The sequence below is a fragment of the Protopterus annectens genome, chromosome 12.part0 (genome assembly GCF_019279795.1).
Source record: "Protopterus annectens isolate FY-2018-M chromosome 12.part0, PAN1.0, whole genome shotgun sequence".
In the NCBI taxonomy this organism is placed as follows: domain Eukaryota; kingdom Metazoa; phylum Chordata; order Ceratodontiformes; family Protopteridae; genus Protopterus; species Protopterus annectens.
Window position 1 is genome coordinate 24070540 of NC_056746.1, and position 21208 is coordinate 24091747.

At 42.4% G+C, this 21208-nt stretch overlaps 1 protein-coding gene across 2 annotated transcripts in view; it reads left to right on the plus strand.

The window, feature by feature from the left end:
- Window positions 1–21208, plus strand: part of MGRN1 (mahogunin ring finger 1) — a 578779-nt gene that overhangs the window by 497849 nt on the left and 59722 nt on the right. For both annotated transcript variants that reach the window (XM_044089070.1, XM_044089069.1), the window contains exon 15: window positions 5595–5699. In XM_044089070.1, the coding sequence (XP_043945005.1) occupies window positions 5595–5699 (105 nt within the window). The remainder of the gene's footprint in view (window positions 1–5594; window positions 5700–21208) is intronic.

Genomic DNA, 21208 nt, shown 5'->3' on the forward strand with positions numbered 1-21208 from the left:
CCTCCATAAAGGCTACAACACATAAGATCCCAGGTTGATCAATTACTACGCAACAACAAGGTCCCAGCAAAATTAGTTCTCCAAATATCAGGCTATATGGCAGCAGCAATCACTCTAGTTCCCTAGGTGAGATACCACATGCGGATATTGCAATGGCTACCAGCATCCCAATGGTCTCTCATGCACCAGCCAATGTCTCAGCCAATTCTGATTACCAGTCACTGCAAACACGCTCTGTTGTGGTAGCTACACCCCAACCAGACTTTCTTGGGTCGTCCTTTCATTCTTCCCGAGCCCCAAGCCATAGTGACCACAGATGCTTCCCAGACAGGGTAGGGGGGGGCATTATCTGGGAAGGACAGTCCAAGGCACATGGTCCCAATTGGAGGCCAACTTGCACATCAGTGTACTAGAGATGAGTGCAGTGCTGTTAGCGTTGCAAGCATTCCAAGATGTCCTCCCTCTAGGAACAGTAGGGATTCAAACGGGCAACATGTCAGTAGTCTGGTACATAAACAAACAAGGAGGAACCAAATCTTACACGTTTTGCCGAGAAGCACTTGGAGTTTGGCAATGGGTGATTTCTTCTAACTGCTTTCCCACAGCAATGCACATTCTGGGGAGCTCCAACGTGACAGCAGACAAATTGAGCAGAACTATTGTCTCTCAGTCCAGCAGTGGTGAACAGCATTTGTCACCACTGGAGCCAACCTTGCTGCAATCTCTTTGCCTCTCCTCTAAACAACAAGTGCAGGAGTTACTTTGCCCTAATCCCCCCTCAGGGAGAGTCACCCAGAGATGCTCTTCTCCATGATTGGCCTCCCGGTCTTCTCTATGCCTTTCACCCTATTCCTCTCATTTCACAGTTCCTGAAGAAAGCAAAAAGGACTGAAAATTCAGTATTCCTCATTGCCCCTTTCTGGCCTCGACAAGTTTGGTTTCCCTTCCTGTGGCCTCATTTAATTCAGAAACCATGGATTCTGGACCCAGATCCAGATCTGCCATCTCACCCAGAGGGCATGGTGCATCCGAATCTCCAAAACCTCAAGCTCGCTGAGTGGCTTCTCCAGTTCCCGTGATTGCCAGGCATCCTTCTCTTTTTTCACCTGTCCAACAAATTATTGTCTCTCATCACAAATTGTCTGCAAGGAAATTAAACCAGAGTAAATGGGAGAAATTTGCTAGATGGGCTCTGGATAATTAGATAGACCCTTATTTCAGTCCTATCCATAAAGTGTTAGATTTTCTGGCTTCATTTTACCAGTTGGGTTCCTCTGCATCAGCAGTTAAAGTTCACCTGGTGGCAATTTTGAACTTTCATGTAAGACTGGATGGTGCCTCTCTAATGTCACACAAACTATGTAAAGCATTCCTAAAAGGCCTCCTAATGCTAAGACCTGCATTTAAAGAACCTCTTCCCCCTTGGGTTCTAACGTTCTTCAGGCCCTGATGATCCTTGAATCTTCAGCAACCTGTGACTTAAACATCTGCCTTGGAAAACCTTATTTTTGGTGGCTATCACGTCTGCCAGAAGAGTCTTAGAACTTCAGCCGTATCGTGCGAACCCCTATACTTAATTTTCATAAGGATAGACTTGCGCTTCAAACTAATCCATCCTTTCTGCCCAAGGTTGTCTCCGAGACTAATATTAATCAGACTCTACAGTTACCAGTCTTTTTCCCAAATTTTTCAAATAAGGGAGAATATGCTGTCCACTTATTTGACGTACACAGACAGCTACGTTTTTATTTTCACAGGACTTAAGATTTTAGAAAATCAAACCAACTTTTTGTGGCATTTTCTTCTCTCCATCTAGGTAATCCAGTTTCTAAAGGTCTCCAGCTCCCAAAAACAGTTCAAGCCCATTCCACAAGAGCAGTAGCTACATCTGCAGTCTTTCATGCCAGGGCTTCTTTAGATGACATTTGCGCAAGAGTCACTTGGTCTTCTTATCATACCTTTATCACTCATTACAAATTGGATAAGGTCTCAAGGGGAAGAGCATTCTCTGGCTCTATGGTGCTTAGGAGACCTCCTGAGGCTAAAGTAGCTGGGGTCTCTGTCACACTGTCAAGGACTGGTTGAAGATTGACAGCATCAGATAAAGAAGTTATCTTACTGTAATGTTCCATCTGTGTTGTTGATCTTCACCAATCCTTGATATCCCCACCTTCCTTCCCCCATCCCATCCTGAGACTCTTAGTAGACCAAATTTAGTGCTTAGCTAGTTTCCTTCTGAAGACTAATATTTGGCCTCTATTAATCTGACTCATGTAACTATGACCTTTCACATCTGACTGCCACTTTTTGCCAAACTTGATCTGAGGTAATCTCTGAGAGGAGCATCATGGGTAGAGCCTGGCTCGAGAGTTTGAAGAGCACGAGCTGAAGTAAACGGCTGACTCTGTTCCAAGTTTCGGAGTCGAACCCACTGTCAAGGTATGGTGAAGATCGACAACATAGATGGAACGTTATGGTAAGACATGACTTCTTTGAATATAATACACTGAAGAAAGAAAATGAATATAATACACTGAAGAAAGAAAATGAAGCACTTTGTATGGGGATATAGCCTCCTCTCTTTTTGTCCTTTATGCTTCTCTACTTATTGTGACCAGCTTTGAAGTCTCTGCATGTTAGGTGAAAATGGCAAGCTCTTACCCATGGCAGCAGTAGATTTCACTCATTCTCTTAAAAGATGGTTTGCAGAGTGAATTAGTGAAAAAGTAAATTTTAGAATTTCTTTTGCTAACTGCCAGGGCATCTTCATACCTTCTGAGATTTCAGGATTTGAAGACTCATGCTGAATTGCTTTTGTCTTGGCACCTCAAGCATTGGAGTGACAGTAGTGATGGCCTTGTTGCACAGTTTGAGATACCTACCTCTTCTGTTCTATCTCCACTGAATTTAATGCATGGTCCTGGGTCTCAGTATTGTTAATCAAATAACAGATTCAAAGCACTTGGTCCACCTTTTGTCTCCCAACTTCTCTCATTTGTTCACTGATCTTTGTTGGGAATTGGTCTACTTTGAGCTGAGGCTGGTTTAACTTTCATAGTGATTCTTAACTCTGTGTTACCTTGATCATAGGAGGTTACTAGGCCAATGGCCCTTACAAGACTAGCCAAGGTCAACCCTTGTTCCCAATAGTATCTGTTTCGAACAGACACTAAATCAGCACCTATTAGCCCTGTCCAAGAGGGATAAAGGTGGAAACCCAGAGAGAATTTACGGTTTCCCCATCTAATTGTCCAAATTTCCCTTGAATAGGGTCAACAAGGGACTTTGTTTAACACGAATTGGAAGTCTGTTCCATTTTAAGCATATTTCTTTCCCATCTCATAAATTTCAGCTTATTTTAGCTAAGGGGGGTTCAGAACTGCAAGCTTTTATGGCCCATCTTCCTCTTCTCATTTTCCATAAGAACAGTATAACCCTTGGGACTAATCCATCCTTCATGCCTAAGGAAGTTCATCTGCTCTCTTTAAAGGAAGATTTGTTCTTTTTCCCTCTCTCCTCAGAACAAAGATGAGAGAATTTTGCTTTCATTGGACATCCACAGACAAGTTAACCTTGTTAAAACTAAATCTATCAGGAAATCAGATCAACATTCTTTTCTTTCCAACACAAAGTAGTAGTTCTACCAGTAACCAGGCAAATAATTTTAGATGGATCTCTTCAACAATTTCTTTTTCGCTATACTTTCCTTGGCAAAGAGCTTCTAGGTCTCGTTAAGACCTGTTCCACTTCGGCCGTTGCCTTTTCTGGAGTTTTTTTCAGAGATCTGAATTCTAGATCTAATTTAGAAGCCACAACAATAAGTTACGACTAAACCATCTCATTTTGATTTTCCATCCACAGCTTTACTAAACATTATAAAATTGATGCCTTTTCTAAGGCTAGAGCTGAATTTGCTAAGTCTATCCTTCAGGGAATCGTAGACCCCAGCTCAGTTGCTCCGTTCATCACCATGTCTGTGTTGACAACTTTGGGAATCTTCCTATTAGTAATACTGCAACCGTGATCAAAGGAAGGGCATAATACAGTTGGGTAAGAAGTCACTATAAACATAGATGTCCAACTGATCGCTGTTGCAGTATTACAGCCGCAGGGCGCTTAGGGTCACCTAGCTGGTAGGCAAGCAAAAGGTTCGTGCCCCCCCACCACCACACCCCCCCCCCCCCCCATCCTGGTCTCCTACAATAGATAAATGAAAAAAGTGCCCTAGCTGGCGGCACCCTGGGGGACGCCCTGGTTGGCCCTATGCCTAAGGCCGGCTATGATTACAGCACATCATCCATTACCCTTTTATTTTCTTGTCCTTTTTATTTCTTTATTTATTTATTTTACATTTGTTAACCAGGAAAGTCCGACTTGAAACGAGGCAGTTTTCAGTGGAGGCCCGGGGAGAAACGCTCCAGATGCATGTCTTTGTAACATGGGAGGAAACTGGAGCACACAGAGGAAACCCACATGAATGCAGGGAGGACATGCAGACTCCACACAGAAGGCGAGAATCAAACCTGAGAACCCCTTGCTGTGAGGCAACAACGCTACCGGTGAACCACTGTGCCGTCCTGTTGGTTGAAGTGGATGTAATTTTCCCTTCACTCTTATCCGGCCTCTCATTAACCAGCCATCAAATTTCTGCCATAGCCCTAGCAAAAGACAAAAGAGAAGAACAGCACGTCTGCCTCCTCTAAAATACATAATAACAGACATTTGAGTTTTAGACTTCATATTATTTTGAAAAATGCATACGAACACCAATCCTGTTATTCTACCTGATTTAGAACCTATAAATGCTATTTTGTATGTTTTTTTCTGATTAACCAACCATTCGTTTATCCAGCCTAAGGTCCAGTCCCAGCAAGACCGGATAAGAGGGAGAGTGTACTGTAGTTGTGTCTGGCTGTCAAGTTTTGCAACTGATAACCTGAAGAGAACTATCAAAAACATATATATTTATAATGTTATAATCTCATATTTAACATTAATGTTCAATACACAGTTGCTTGATTTCTTTGGAAGTTAGGAGCAGAGTTTAACATAATTTACAGTTAAGTGCCTCAGTATAATGCAGAGATAATTTTATGAGAATGGGTTTAACCATACTAGAAATACAGTCCTTTCTAGTCAGGGAACACAATAAACCAAAACAGTTGATATGAAGGCATATTCTTACTGAAAAAAAATTCATTAAGGAAGAGGTTAAAGGGTGGCTTAATTGTTTATAGCATGACCACGTTATCCTTATTGGTTAAAAAACTATTTAGTTGAAGATCCTCTGTGTGATATTTCCTCATCAGCAGAGTATGACAGCTTGAACAGGTTATTTCTAGCAGTGGTACTCAACTGACAAAGGTTACTAGGTATGGTAAAAGAAAAACCTTACATTGTCTAGTGCAGTTTGTTGTAACAGGAATTTTTGTGAATTCATTATATAAACACTTGTGTGCAGATACTTGGCTTCCTTGGAAACTGGATTAAGATAGTAGCACACTACACAGAGGTTGTACACGTGATGATGTAAGCCATGTTTCTGCTTGTACCTTACAGTGCAGACTGATTTGCCGTCATGTTTTCATTTATAGGTTCTAGACCACGATCAGTTGCAGAAATCCTGCAAGACAGCAGCAATGAACTGAGGAGCCTCACACGAGCTACTGTCGACCCTGCTGTAGATGTGTGTCTTCCAGGTAAATAATTATATGAAGCATCAAAGAAGATTTTTATACACATGGTGAATACATTAAATTTGTTTGATGTCAGAAGGAAACAGTTAACTTAGCTAGTCTGCCCTTTAAATACTCGTTTTACAAAGTGGCTGCTTTTTTTGTATCTTATTACTTGACATTTGAGAGTTCTACTTCCTAACAGCAACAGTCCTTTCCATGAGAAATAATTAAAAAAAAAAAAGTCACTGTTTTAATGTGTTCCGTCACTGGTTGCACAGACCCCTTGGCAAGACACATGGACTACCTGCCAAGGCCATGCAGCTGTGTTTCTTCTTTAGATGTTCTCGATGTAGACGTAGCACATTCCCTGATCTCCATTATAGTATTTTCCTTCATGTGTCAGTATGTCAACAGTACCTACACCTACCAGTTAGTAGCTTGGTTTCAGCATATTTCTTAGACTGCCAGCATTTACTTCTAGCTGCAGAGTGAGCTGTACCATTTGTGCTAAGCTGTAGACTCTGGAAATGTTTTTAATCCTTCTTTTAGAAAGGGAATTTTAAATGGAATTCTTATTCTTATTCTTGATTGCAGTGTCAGTTATTTTAGTCACTTTTCTCCTAAGCTGTTGCCCATATTATGGTGGCACATGGCACAGCAATTAGCATTGCTGCCACACAGCATTTGGTCTGCAGTGCTGTTCTTGCCTGAAGTGCTCTGTGAAGTCCCCACATTCTTCTTTTGTCCACAGGAGCTTTAGCTGGATGCTCTGATTTCCTTCCAGATCCTCAAAACATGCAGTATTGAATTGTCAAGCCTGTAAATTGCCCCTAAATGTACACACCATGTGAGGGTGCGTGCATCTGTTTAGCCTGAGATTGGTTGGTGACACATTCAAGATGAGCAGTATATCTTTCCTCCACTAAGTACCAGGCTATGCTACAGCTCTGTGACCCTGTAACACTGGGTGCATGATGTTCATCGTGTTTCACTGTTGTAATTATTACTTTTGGGTTATCCTGCTGGCAGGCTGCCCGCAGTCAGCCCGAGTTCCAAAGTCTAGGTCCAGCGTCGGTTGCTGTCGCCTCCTCCCTGACGTCAGTGCGCCAGGGGTATAAAAGATGCAGCCGACGCCATTTTCTTCAATCTTTCTTGCCGCGCGGTGCCCGAAGCAAAAGCAGTTCACAAGTGCCGGTCAGCCGACTCCTGAGATTTTCAAATTCGAATTTCAGATCTGAAGTCTTCATTAAAGCGAAGTACCCTGTTGGGGAAACTTTTTTCTTGCTCCAGACCGATGTTAGAAAAAGTTAATAATTGTATTTCTTGTGGGAAGCAAATACCTCATAAGGATTTTCATTCTTACTGTATTCCTTTCCTAGGCCCTGACCACGACGTTGCTAGTTGTCTGTTTTGTGCTTGGTTTAACCAACGCACTATTAAGTGTCGGTACAATTTTGCATTTCATTACTTTGGCAGAAGATTCAATTATATAATGTCGTTGGAACAGCAGACTACCAGAGTTTATAAAAAGCGCAAAGAAAAAGCAGGAATCCGGGGTCCAAAACCGACAACGAGGTTTCCGCTAGGCCTGTCGCCGGTTCTCAGTGAGGTGCTTTTGCAGCCCCTGACACCCGCTACCTCAGAGCCACAGGCCGTTTCCGACTCCCACGTGAAACTGACTAGGCCGCTGGAAACTCAAGGTATTGGACACACTGGAATTATTCCCTCAGATGGGTCCGGAGCCGCTGAGCAGGCATCGGCTTCTAAGGGTGTTTTCAGTCCTACACAGTTATATGTGAAACATACTTCAGCTTCAAAGGCAAAGACTAAAGCAGCTCTAAAGACAAAGAAACAAGTACAGCATTCTCCTGGACAGGCCACCATGCCTAAAAAACAGATGCTTAAAATGGCCAAAGACCTAATTACTTTGATCAGGGGTTCCCATCCCCCTCCTGATAAGAGGCCTAGGCAAGAGATAGAATATGAATCTTCAGATCAGGTTTCCATTTCCTCTGATTCCTCTTCTGAACAGGAATATTCTCTTCCTCCCTATGAGGATTCTGGTGCTGAAGAATCTATCCCTTCAGCCTCTCCTCCTGAGGATTATTCTTTTGGGGGGACCCTGCATACTATGAGGGAGCATTTCCACTGGGAGAGCCAAGATTACTCAGAGTCCAGGAAAAGGCTCAGAGACTTAATTTTATTACCACAGCACAGGCCCCTTGCTATCCCTCCTGTTTTAGACATTGTAGATGATGTATTTTCAGAGTCCGATCTGTCTCTTGACTCTTTACAACCAGCTCCTGTTAAGCCAGACAGATACTACAGGGTTCCTGATTCACATAAATTTCTTTATAAGAACCCTGCTGCTGACCCAGAAACTATCTCTCAGGGTTCCAAAGGGGTCAAGGCTTCCACTGTAAAAAACCCTATCCCCTCTGATAGGGATTCAAGGGCCCTGGACAGATGGGGGGAAAAGATTTATACTTCTGCTACCTTGGGTGTAAGAGGTTTAAATTGCCAGTTTCATATGCTTAAATATCAGCAATATCTTATGTCACTGCTTAAACAGAAAATGTTGACAAATTCAGAATGTGCAGAAAACAAAGAAATGCAGGATTTATTGCATGCAGCTGAACAAGTGGGAAAGCATACTTTGCAATGTGGTTTTGATTTTCTGGAGGCCTCCTGCAGGGCCGCTGTTACAGGTTCTGTCATTAGGAGGAATGCTTGGTTAAAAGAACAGAATCTGCCTGATCATGTTAAAGCAAAACTATTAGATGCTGCATTACAGCATGATACCTTGTTTGGTGTTAAAGCAGAAGAGGTGTTGAAGAAAATGGAGGACAAAGCTAAATCTATGCAAACAGTCAAGGATTTCTTGCAGGTACAGTCTCCCAGATTTAGCAGAAACTGGTCTACAAAGAATTGGTCCTTTCCAGTGTCAGACAGGCCACAAAGAGGCAGATACAGATGTCCCAGAGGCAGATCACAGCCCCAAGGCTCATACAGGCCTAAACAGTGGGGTGCTTCTACCTCCAAAAGCGGAGAGGAAAAATCACAGCCATACAGGAAACAGTCTCAATGACTTTCCCCTGCCAGCACCAAGCACTTCTTTTCTGGCAGTCCCTTTGTGGGGAAAACTAGCACTTTTTTCACAAAATTGGCACATGATCACCCAGGACAAATGGGTCTTAAATATCGTATCACAAGGCTACAGGTTCCACTTTCACACCCTGCCAAGGCCAAACGGTATGCCAGACCTGCCACGCAATCAGTGGGCAGAGGCACAAAAATAAGTTTCATCCCTCATGGACATGAGAGCCATTCAGCTAGTACCACAGCAAGAGCAGGGACTAGGATTCTACTCAAGGCTATTCTTGGTGCCCAGAAAGGACAAAGCCTGGAGACCAATACTGGACCTGTCTATCCTAAACACATTCCTGAATATTCCAAAATTCAAAATGTTAACTCTGCATCAGCTTCTGCCCATGCTGGGCAAGAAGGCTTGGCTTGTGACTTTAGACCTAAAAGAGGCATACATGCATGCCCCAATCAGACAATCATGCAGAAGATACCTCAGATTTATAGCTGGCTCAATGCACTACCAATTCTCTGCACTGCCCTTTGGCTTATCTACTGAGCCCAGGGTCTTCACAAAATGCCTGGCACCAGTAATTGCATTTTGCAGACTAAGAGGAATACAAATATATCCTTACTTGGACGACTGTCTTATTCAAGCAGAGAACAAGGACATTCTACTACAGCATCTGGCATTTGTAAAAAGATTACGAACAGGTCTAGGGTACACAGTAAACGAAAAGAAATCAAAACTCGTACCCTCTTAAGAGATAATATTCCTGGGTGCAAGCTTAAATACAACTGCCCAGATGGCTTATCTCACGCCAGACAAACACAGGCAACTGGCTACTTATTTCAAAATGTTGGCAACAAAGACCCAGTTATCTGCAAGAAAAATTCTGCGGGCTTTGGGCTTCATGGCATCCTGCATTCTGCTAATTCCATATGCAAGACTGCATATGAGGAAACTTCAGTGCTATCTAAAAAGTGTTTGGACTCAATATTACCACAGCCTGGAAACAATAATTACCCTCATTCCCTGCCTGCAACAGGAGTTTCGATGGTGGGCAAAAGCCTGTCACCACAACACGGGACAGCCATTCACCTTACCCACAGCCAGGCAGACATTGACAACAGATGCATCAGGTTATGCCTAGGGAGCCCATATGGTAGGAAGATGTATTCAGGGCACATGGTTCGCAAGTCAAATGCATCTACATATCAGTCAAAAAGAGATGCTAGCTGTTCAGAATGCCTTGACAGCCTTCAAGGATCTACTTCATCCAGGACAACTACTGATAAAGACGGGCAATACTACAGTCATGTGGTACATAAACAAGCAGGGAGGCACACATTCCTACCCCCTCTGCAGGCTAGCCATAAACTTGTGGGACACAGCATTGACTTAGCAACTACATCTGCAAGCACAATTCCTGCCAGGATGGACAAATACTCTGGCAGATGAACTAAGCAGAAACCTAATGGATCCCCACGAGTGGAAATTGGATCCACAAGTCTTCAGCATGATAACAAGGAACTGGGGATGCCCGGACATAGACCTATTTGCCTCCCCTCACAACTATCAACTATAGAGATTCTGCACAAGGACTTATCACAAGCAAGCATGGGAAGTGGATGCTCTATCTTTCATCTGGAAAAACCTAACAGTATATGCCTTTCCTTCTTTGCCTCTCCTCCCCAGGGTACTTCTCAAGATCAGACAAGAGAAACCAAAAATGATACTGATTGCCCCAGACTGGCCCCGCCAGCACTGGTACCCAATCCTAAAGAGCTTGTCTCAATGCCCAGCTTGGACATTACCTCAAATTCCTCACTTATTGACCCAACAAGACAGTCGGATACTACACAGCCAACTCAGGACCTTAAACCTGGCAACATGGCGGATAATATAGCCATTCAAGACGCACCTCTCACTAAAGCAGTGATGGATGCTATTTTGGAGGCCAGGAGGCCTAGCACCAGAAAATCTTATGCAGAAAAATGGAAAAGATTCTGTGCTTGGAACCAGGCACAAGGTTTTGACACGATTGTTCCAAATATTCCTCAGATTTTGCAATACTTAACTGAGATGCTTGATAAAGGCCTTTCCTTTTCATCAATTAAAATTCATGCCTCTGCCATTTCAGCTCATTATAATACAGAACCACCTATTTTTTCTCATCCATTACTAAGGCAGTACCTCAGAGGGGCCAAAAACATAAGACTTCCAAGGAGAGCACCAATACCTGCATGGGACCTCAACTATGTCTTGGAAAAACTCACACTGCCGCCATTTGAGCCAGCCTCTGCAGCTGATATAAAATTCTTATCCTGGAAAACAGCTCTGCTCCTAGTAATAACCTCCGCTAGACGAGTCTCAGAGTTACAGGCACTCATGGCTGTGGAACCTTTTATCATTTTCCATCCTGACAGGGTTTCTCTGAGGACAAACCCTACATTTATGCCTAAGGTAGTGTCCAGTGTGGCCCTTAACCAAACAATTCATTTGCCTACCTTTTATCCAAACCCACAGAATAAGGGTGAGAGAATTCTGCATTCTTTGGACATTCACAGGCAGCTACACTTCTACTTGGACAGAACCAAAGCTTTCAGAAAGACTGAACAACTTCTAGTGGCATATGCTGCAGGATCACAAGGAAAGCCTATCTCAAAGCAGACTATTTCAAAGTGGATAGGCCACTGCATTCGTTGCTGCTATTCACAGCATGGCAAATCAGTGCCTAAGGGCATTAGGCCACATTCAGCCAGAGCAGCAGCCACTTCAGCAGCCTTCCTCAGAGGAGTACCAACCAAAGACATCTTAGAGGCTGCAACTTGGAGTTCAGTGCATACTTTTACAAAGCACTATCACTTACCTCTCTACTCTAAATCCAGGGCAGGCTTTGCCACTGCAGTTCTGCAGGGCCTGATAGCCTCTCCTAATCCTGTTAAGCACCAGCCTCCCAACCTTAGCGTTGGGATTCAACCCAATTGTAATGACTGCAACAGTGAAACACGATGAACATAGTACAGTTGTGTACCTACCATAAATGTAGATGTTAGAGTGTATTCACTGTTGCAGTCCAGGTTACCCTCCTACCATCCCCCTTTTCTTTTGCTGGGACTTATCTGTACTTCTCTTTTCTATACAACCTATGTGGTGTATTTGCTTGTAGATGAAGGAAAAGTTGTTTTTTGGGCATGCATGCTTATTGGCATAATTTAGCTTACCATTGTAGGGGCACCTGACATCTGGGGCAAGAAAAACTGAAGAAAATGGAGTTGGCTGCATCTTTTATACCCCTGGCGCACTGACGTCAGGGAGGAGGTGACAGCATCCGACGCCGGACCTAGACTTTGGAACTCGGGCCGACTGTGGGTAGCCTGCCAGCAGGATAACCCAATTGTAATGACTGCAACAGTGAATACACTCAACATCTATATTTATGGTAGATACACAACTGTACTTTCTCTTCTTCAGTGACTGTTTTTTAGTGTCGTGCAGCTCCTTGCTGCCTACAAGAAATTCAGCCCGGGAATTTCTGCTGTTTGACATTTGTAGTACCTCTTTATTGTTTTTTTTTTTTTTTTTTTTTGAGTTTTTTTCCCTACTGATGTAGTTTGTAGTGATAAGTAAAGAATCATGTTCCTTAAGAGAAAGTTATCCGTTCTGTCTTCAGCTTCTGAGGTGGCACATCTATAACCTTCCACTGTCATGAAATAATTGTGTTCTTTCGTCGTATTACTACCTGGGTAGCCCTAAATAACATTGCTGCCCAAGCTTAAAATCAGGCATGCACCTTTATCAGTACCATTAGTGGACCAGACATTGGTTTTCCCAGGACTATATTCGAAGTGAAGAAATCTAAACTGTGGGTGTTCTTGGGAAAGTGCCTGAAAACTGTAATATGTATAAGGATGTATACACCTCTATATGGAAGATTCTGAAAGATTGCCAGATCAGTTTCTTTTGGCCTCTACCAAGAAGACTTGGGCACCAATGTTTATTTTTTTTAAGAAATGAAGCAGGTCAGATTTGTGTCGAGCACTCAACACCTGTGTCTGACCTTTGTTAAAGTTGAGAGATTCTTCCTTTTCATGAATGTGAGTACAGTTTCAATTTTTAAATCTTCCCAAGTGTATTGTTTCTGACTACATAGACTCCTTGTAGACTTCAGGCTATCCCCCCATATGAGTAATTTAAATAACATCTTTAATGTTACTGGAGAAGATTACAGTTGGCCTATTTTAACGATTTCTTCTCCTACTGGAAGTCTTTCTCAAATGCTTAAGTTACAGAATCCATGGGAATAAGGGAACAGTTTCTGCTATTTTTAAAACATTCCAGCACCTGTGAAATAAGATTTCAAATCAGCCCATTTTATAACCACCAGAGAGCATAGATAAGCAGATATGCACATTTGGTAGTAAAAGCCAGTGTTTAATATAATTTAAAAGTTAAATGTTGCTCGTTGTCATTTTAAATTTTTGAGGCTGCCAAGAGTATCTTCAGTTTCCCCAGGTTCTTCAACCTTGTTGGAAAGTATAGTAAGAGAGTTTATATTTCTACTGTCTTGGCATTGAGAGCTTGTAAATATTTAGTTTATATCCTATCCTGTCAAATTTTATTTCTCAGATATAAGAAGATGCAAAAACTGGTGGACTTAGAGAGTGTGAGCAATAGTGTTTCTTTGCACCATATGGGATGTGCATCTTTGTGTTGATGTCTAATAAAATATAATTATATATAATGCACCGTTATTAAAAATAAAACATAGTCCTGAAGTCAAGTAATGAAATGAAAAACTACACCAGCAATGTAATGCAAATATATTTATATATTTATTTATTTTATTTTACAGTTGTTTACCGGCATACACATACAGAGTCTACTGTAAAATGTTAACTGCAGCATTTTTAGACACAACTGAATGATGTAAGGGGATCATACTAGGACAGTGAGGGAGATGCTGGGATGGGGGAGTGACCTCTTCATCCAGGGGTTAGTGCAGGAGCATAGACAGTTGTTATTTAAGTGTTCCTTGAAAAGAAGTTTGAATTTGGAGGTAGTAGTGTTAAGTATATGTTGAGGTATAGAGTTCCAGGTTTTTGCTATATGGCTTGAGAATAGAGAGTCCCTGAAGGTATTATTGGCTTTGGTAACTTTTAATAGTAGTTTGTCGAATGACCATAGGGTTTGGTTGGTTGTATAGGGTTGTACTAGATTTTTAAGAGATGAGCAGTTGTTAGGTTTGTGAATAATGGGGTAGACAATAGTGAGTTGGTTGAGTGACAACAGATTTGGTAATTCGAGCCATCTGAGTTGTTTTAGGGCTGTACACTGGTGTGTTTTGTTGGGGAGGTCAGTAGCAAATCTTGCAATTTTGTGGTAGCAGACTTCTAATTTGTTTAGGTCAGGTTTTCTGAGGTTAGTAAAGGTAGGAGATGCATACATTACAGTGAAGAGTAGACGTGTTGGCTCTGTATAGTGATCCAAGTTTAATGTGGACCTTTTTAATAGAAAAGGTTATGCGCTTGTCATAATGTAGTGAGTTATCAATAGTGACTCCTTATAACTTGGTATCATCAACTGGTTCTATTTTGGTGTTATTAGACGAAAGGATGTAAAAAGGGGATGGGGTACTGGAGATCTGCTGCTAGTGAATAGCTTGGGTTTTGTCTTGTTAGGGTTCAGTATGAGTTGGATTTGCTTTTGTCTTGTTAGGGTTCAGTATGAGTTGGATTTCTTTAAGATAGTGTTCTACGTCTGTGAAGGCTGTTTGAGTTTTAAGCAAGAGTTCAGGGAGGGAGGGGGTTATGCAGATGACAGTGGAATCATCTGCATATTACAGAAATGTGGCTTGGTTTATTGGGGAAAATGTAGAACAGAAGTGGCCCTAGAATTGAGCCTTATGGGACACCTACAGAGACAGGCAGCAGGGCTGATATCTCGTCTTGCCACTTCACTGCTTGTTGATGTTGTGGGTTGAAAAAACTTTTTTTTACAGTATAGGGTCATAGTATTATATTCAGTATGGAGCAAGAGATCATAAAAAGACAACACTATGAAATCAAAATGAACTTAATTTACTATTGTGCAGGTGCAAAACAGGATTGTGGTCATCAGTGTAACTGCAAATTGGTTCATTAGTACAGAATTTAAGAATTGTAGTTGGTAATGCTGTATTCTGTGGACATTTTTGGAGTTTGTGCACTGTCAAAGGCTAGATGCTTTATTAGGGTCAAATTAAGTGGAGGAGAGTGCATTTTATGTAAGGGTACAGGCACATATCTTTGCTGTTTTCTGCTCATCTGTTAATGTTCATGCAGACAATCTCCTGATTGCTGAAGTCATTGTTGCAGGCAAGGATTGTATGTGTGTGTATGTGTGTGTGTGTGTAGATATATATATATATATATATATATATATATATATATATATATATATATATATATATATATATATATATATATATATATACACACACACACACACACTTATAAAATTTAAAAAATTCTAATTTTTTTAGTATCCTTTGTATATTTCAGCCAGAGGCTGCAAAACCAGACGCATAAAATAGCACCTAAGGAAAGGAATAAGCCTGTGGTTTTGTAGCTTCTGGCTGGATATTGGCAGAGATAAGGTAGAAGTAGCCTAGATATTATACTCTTTTGGGCAACCACAGGAAGGTAGGGATTCTGTTGTCAAGCCCCTACCTTCCTGTGCTCACCCAGCATGTCTCTAGGTAGGTCTTGCAGTGAGTGTGTGCCCTGCATCTTCCCTCACTTCTGCAAGGGACCAAAGTTCACTTACAGAGAACTTTGTAAAGCTTTTCCAGTGTTTCAACTTCATCCAGACCATCCAAGGTAAAATATTTTCTTGATTAACTGCACTTGTACTTGCTTTATACAGTGATCACTGCTGATGTCCTCCTATATCTTGGTCTCCGTATTCCTTACAGAGGGATCTCTTGTCTAGGGCAGCCTGACATCCAGCCAGTATACCAAACCCATAGCTTGTAATAGGGATGTTGTATGTCACATGTATGCTTCCTGCACATGGCATAGGGCATAAAGGTGATGTACAGACGTACCATCCTCAGAACTTCTTTGCCACTAGTCCGAACTCCATCTGTGATCGTTGGTCTGAACACTCTTTCATTTGCTGGTTGCCAAGCCATTTTCTGATATGTGCCCTTTTGGGGGGTTTCTTTTTCTTTTTGTGGTTGTTGGTTTACATGTCATCCAGAAAGGGAAAATGCCAGTCTGCAAGACAGATTCCCCTTAAGGACCATCATGAGTAGTGTTTTTTTCGCTTAGGTGCTTTCCACGACCATACATCTTATTTGCCCCAAAAACTTTGCGTAGTTAGCTGTCCTCTTTGGTAATTTACCTAGAAAACCAACATCTTAAATTGTGACTCAGAGTGCTGTGGTGGAATCATCCCAACCTGAGGGTCAGTATTTTGCGAAGAAGAAGACCAAGAAAGTTTGGTTAGATTCTTCTGCTGTACTGCCTCCACCAGACATCTGTATTGAGACTAGTGAAAACCAAGAGGACCACCTGGTTTTTCATTCGGATTTGCTTACGAGGTCGGCATTGACCCAGTATCTCGCATATTCTCGGAGGCACTGCAGATAAGACTAAGCACATTTTTCCTGTTCCTAAGGATCCTCAGCTCTATTGGCAGGATTTTATACAGGGTTTTTTCAGTGCCGTTATGGCTTTGAAGCCTCCTTAGGGGTTCTGTGTTCCTGCTACCCTTGGTCATCTTCTCCTCTTAAGGCCTAGGGAGCAGGTTTTGTCTGATAAGGAAACAGATCCTGATGAGGAATCTTTGGCCTATTCCTCCCGTATTCCCTCTTCCTTGGGTTATGGGTCAGAGGAAGAGGATTCTATTTGCCCTGATTCTCCTTTTGAGGAGATTTCCTTTGGGGATACTGTTTCCCTTATGATGGAATTTAAGTGAGACTGTGCCCAGGTTTCTGAATTTCAAAGGAGGTATTATGAATTCCTTCAAGTGGAATCTCCCATGCCCTCTGCTGTTCCTCCTGTTCTTGCTGCCTTGCTGGATACTTTTTCTGCAGCTTCTCAGGCTCCTAATTCCCGGACCCCTGCTCCTAAAAAAATGATAGGTTTTATAAGGTGCCTGATGATTGCAAATTTCTTTACAGATGTCCCTCAGTTGACCCTTCTGTTACTTCTGCCTCTTCAGATAAACCCTCTAAACTTTTGCTTTCTACTAAGCTGCTCCCCTCTGACAAGGATAGAAGAACTGTGGATAGGTTGGATAATTAAGTGTATACTGCTGCTATGGCCTTCAGGGCTGTTAGTTATCAGACCCATATGCCCATGTATATTTTGGCTCCTCTGTCAGGCTTTTCAGGTTATTTCAGATCATCCTGATTCTGAGGGGAAGATTCCAGTCCTCTCTGTGTTAGGATGCTCTTCTCAAGTGACTCACACTTCCATTAAAAGTAGTTATGATGCAGCTGATGCTTTGTTTAGAGCTGCTGCCTTTGGTTCTGCGTTGAGGAGGTACTCCTGGCTTTGCCCTCAACCTCTGCCTGATGATATCAAGGTCAAGCTGATGGATGCTTCTCTTGACAGTAAAAATCTCTGGTTCTGCAGCTGCTGAGCTTTTTAAATATCTTCAGGAAAAGGTAAGGCTATGCAGGAATTGAAGCATATTTTTGCTTCCCGTTTTCAAATTTCAGAGATGTTACCCTACCAAGTCTGCCTTTATCCATAGACAGTCTCTCCCTCCTCCCAAGGGTAAAAGGGTGCTAGAAGGGCTCTTCCTGCTAATTGTACTCAGGCTCCTACAGCTCAGAAGCCTCTTTTTCCCAGAGAAGCCAAGTTCTGTATATCTTTTTCCGTCTTTCCTCAGCCAAGTTCTCTCTCTCTTTATATTTCCCTATCCCTTCCAAATTGGTTACAGATCACGCAGGACTCTTGGGTTCTTTCCATCGTTCATCAGGGATATTACACTTCTTGGAAATCCCCTTTCCTGTTTTGAGCATTCCTCAACCTCCTCAGTAACAGCTGCCTTTTTTTTCCGGATGTTCGTCAGAGCCTATTGTCTCAAGAAACCATTCAAGCAGTTTCAACTTCTTAGAAGGAAAAGGGATTTTATTCCAGAATGTTTCTGGTTCCCTGGAAAGATGGCACCTGGAAACCCATTCTGAGTCTGTCCTAGTGCAACACCTTTCTGAAGGTTCCTTCCTTTTAAGTGTTATCCCTACAAACCTTGTTTCCTCTTTTCTTTGTCAGGCTTTCCTAGTCTCTCTGGATCTCAAGGATGCCCATCTCCATATTCCTGTTCATCCCCTTTTCAGGAAATTTGTATGTTTCTCTGTTTCCTTGCATTTTCAGTTGTCTGCTTTGCCCTTTGGCCACTGTACTGCCACAAGGGTCTTCAAATGCCTCACACCTGTGATTGCTTTCTGCATGATGAAGCTAATTCAGATCTTTCCTTATCTGGATGACCTGCTCATTCAGGCTTCCTCTGAAGAGATTTTGCTTCAGTATCTTCACTATACTATTTGTCTTCTGCAAAGCCTAGGGTTTATATTGAACTTCCCAAAATCCTTTCTGAGTCCTCTTAAGGATCATGTTTTTCTCAGGTGCAGGCTCCAGACCATTCCAGTGCTGGCATCCCTGCCTCCTCCCAAGGGTTCTTTCTCTGGCCTTCATTACAGCCAGAGAGTTTCTAAGGGTTCTGAGTTGCATGGCTACCACCATTCCTATGCTTTCTTTGGCCAGACTTCATATGAGAAGGCCTCAGTAATTGCTAAAGTCAGCCTGGCTTCAACAGTCTTATTTTTTAGACTTTCCAATTCCTCTTCCATCTTCTGTCATGTCTCAAGTTAGAGCTCCAATGGTGGCTTCATCAACTGTCCCTCAATCTAGGTCTTCTTTTTCAGCCTCCAGTTCCTGCTCAAGAACTCTTTTCAGATGCCTCAGACATGGGATTGCGAGCTTCCTTCAGCCCTTTGAAGGTTCATTGTCTTTGGTCTCTTCATCAAAGGAACGACTATATCAATATCAAAGAGATGAGATTTCTTCTCCTGGCTCTTCAGACCTTCCATTCTCTTTTTCCTACCGGGGCCCTTCAAAATCTTCACAGACAATACCACAGTGATGTGGTATGTTAACAAGCAAGTGGGAACACTGTCTTACTTCTTCTGCAGACTAGCTTTTAAGGTTTGGGATCCAGCTGTCCAGTGTTAGATGACTCTTCAGGCTGTTTATATTCCTTCAAATTTGAACATTGTGGCAGACACTGAGCTGGTCCATAACACAGACTCATGAGTGGATGTTTCACTGAGGTGTCTTTCTGGACATTGTCCACCAGTGGGGCACTCTTCAGGTATATCTTTTTGCCTCTTATTTGAGCAGGCAACTTCCTTTCATTTGCACTAGAGTCCCATGTCCTCTGGCTTGGAAGGTGGATGCCGTATCTTTTTCCTGGAAGGCAAATGTTTCTTTATGCCTTCCCTCCCCTTCCTGTCATACCAAGGGTCTTGTTCAAGATAGAACAAGACTCTCCCAAAATCTTGTTAGTGACTTCCTTTTGGCCCAGGCAGCAGTGGTTCCCTTCTCTTTTGCATTTAACCAAGAGCAGTCATCACAAGTTGCCACACGGGGTGGACCTACTCACACAGGACAAGGGGTCTTTCATCCATCCCCACTTGTCTACTCTTCAGCTGACACTGTGGATGATATGGTTTTGATCCCTTTTAGACACCTTTTTTTTCTGAGGATGTGCTTTGGGTTCTACAGGAGGGCCAGTAAACCCACTACCATGAAATCATGTGTGTCCAAATGGAAGAGATTCGGTTTGGTGTCTTGTTCGTAAACTGAATCCACTTTCTGTGGAAGTTTCTTTTGTTCTCTGTTATTTATGTGAGTTTCTCAGTGCTGGGTCGACATACTGTTCTGTTAAAGCCCACCTGTCAGCCATTTCTACTTGTCTGCCTTTGACTCCTTTGGCTTCCAGATTTGAAGTTAAACAGTTCCTTAAAGATGTCCTTCATATTTGGCCCCAGGAAGCCTGTTCCTCCTTCCTGGGACATTGTTTGTCTTGGAAAAACTGGCTCGGGCTTCTTTTGAGCCTGCAGCTTCAGTTTCTTTATAGCATTGTTCTTGGAAGACTGTTCTTCTTTTGACCATTACCTCAGCCAGATGGGTATCTGAGCTGCAAGCCCTTATGGCTGCCCCTCCTTTTTTAATTTTTCATAAGGACATGGTGTCTCTTCATACTGATCTTTCTTTTATGCCCAGTGTGGTTAACGAGTTGTGTCTTAATCAGTCTATTCATTTGCCCACTTTTTTCCCTTCTCTGAAGTCTGCTAGTGAGAAGGTTCTTCAAACCTTGGATTTCCATAGGCAGCTCAGATGTTGTTTGGTTAAAACTAATGCCATTTGTAAATCTGAGCAACTTTTTGTTTCCTTCCATTCTAGCTCTTCGGATTTGGCTGTTTCTAAGCAAACTGTTTCTTCATGGATACCTAAGGCCACTTCCTTTTGTTACTCTTTTCATGGGAAAAGACCTTCTTCTGTTAAGGCTCATTCTACCAGGGCTGTGGCTTCTTCTGGCACATTTTTCAAAGGATTGGATACCAGCTGCATCCTTGAGGCTGCTACCTGTACTTCTGTGCATACTAGCAAGCACTCTTAAGTTGTATGTGGTTTCCAGAGCTAGAGCCAGGGCTATCCTGCATGGCTTGCTTGAGGGCTCTGTTGGACCTTCCTCCACCCAAGTTTCCTCTTGAGCTTTTGTACTCTCCCTAGTGTAAGGAATACTGCAGCAGTGATATAAACGGATATTGTACGTTGCGTAAAATTTTACTATAATAGTAGATGTCCTCTTCACTGTTGCAGTATTCGTTCCCTTTCTCCTCCCCGTTTCTTTCTCCTCCTGGATAATCATGTTCCTCTTTTCTCCTTGGACTGTTGTTCCTCCTGGGATTTTCATTTCTAAGGATATTATGTCCATACATCACGTTTATGCCCTAAGCCATACATGGGGAGTATACGGGTGACATACAACGTCCCTATTACAATGGAAGGCTTTGGTATACTAGCCGGACATCGAGCTGCCCTAGACAAGGGATCCCTGCTGTAAGGAATACTGGAGCAGTGAAGAGAAGGACATCTACTCTCATGGTAAGATTTTACACAACTACTTTTTTGAGCATTTTTAAAGTATTTAATTTGTGGCAAAAATAATAATTTCTCTGTTGGTTTTTCTAGTCTGTGTGCCTTCATATCTCTTTGCAGAAGGGCAAATTAACCAGGGAGTAAGTTATTTTGTGGTAGTTTGTTGTTTAATCTGCACTTGAGGGCTGCTTTTGTTGTGCTTTTACATTAACAGATTCCAGAGTCTGACATCTTGTGGCAGAAGGTGTTTACCTGGTCTCTTTAAGCTCCCAACACAGTCTTCT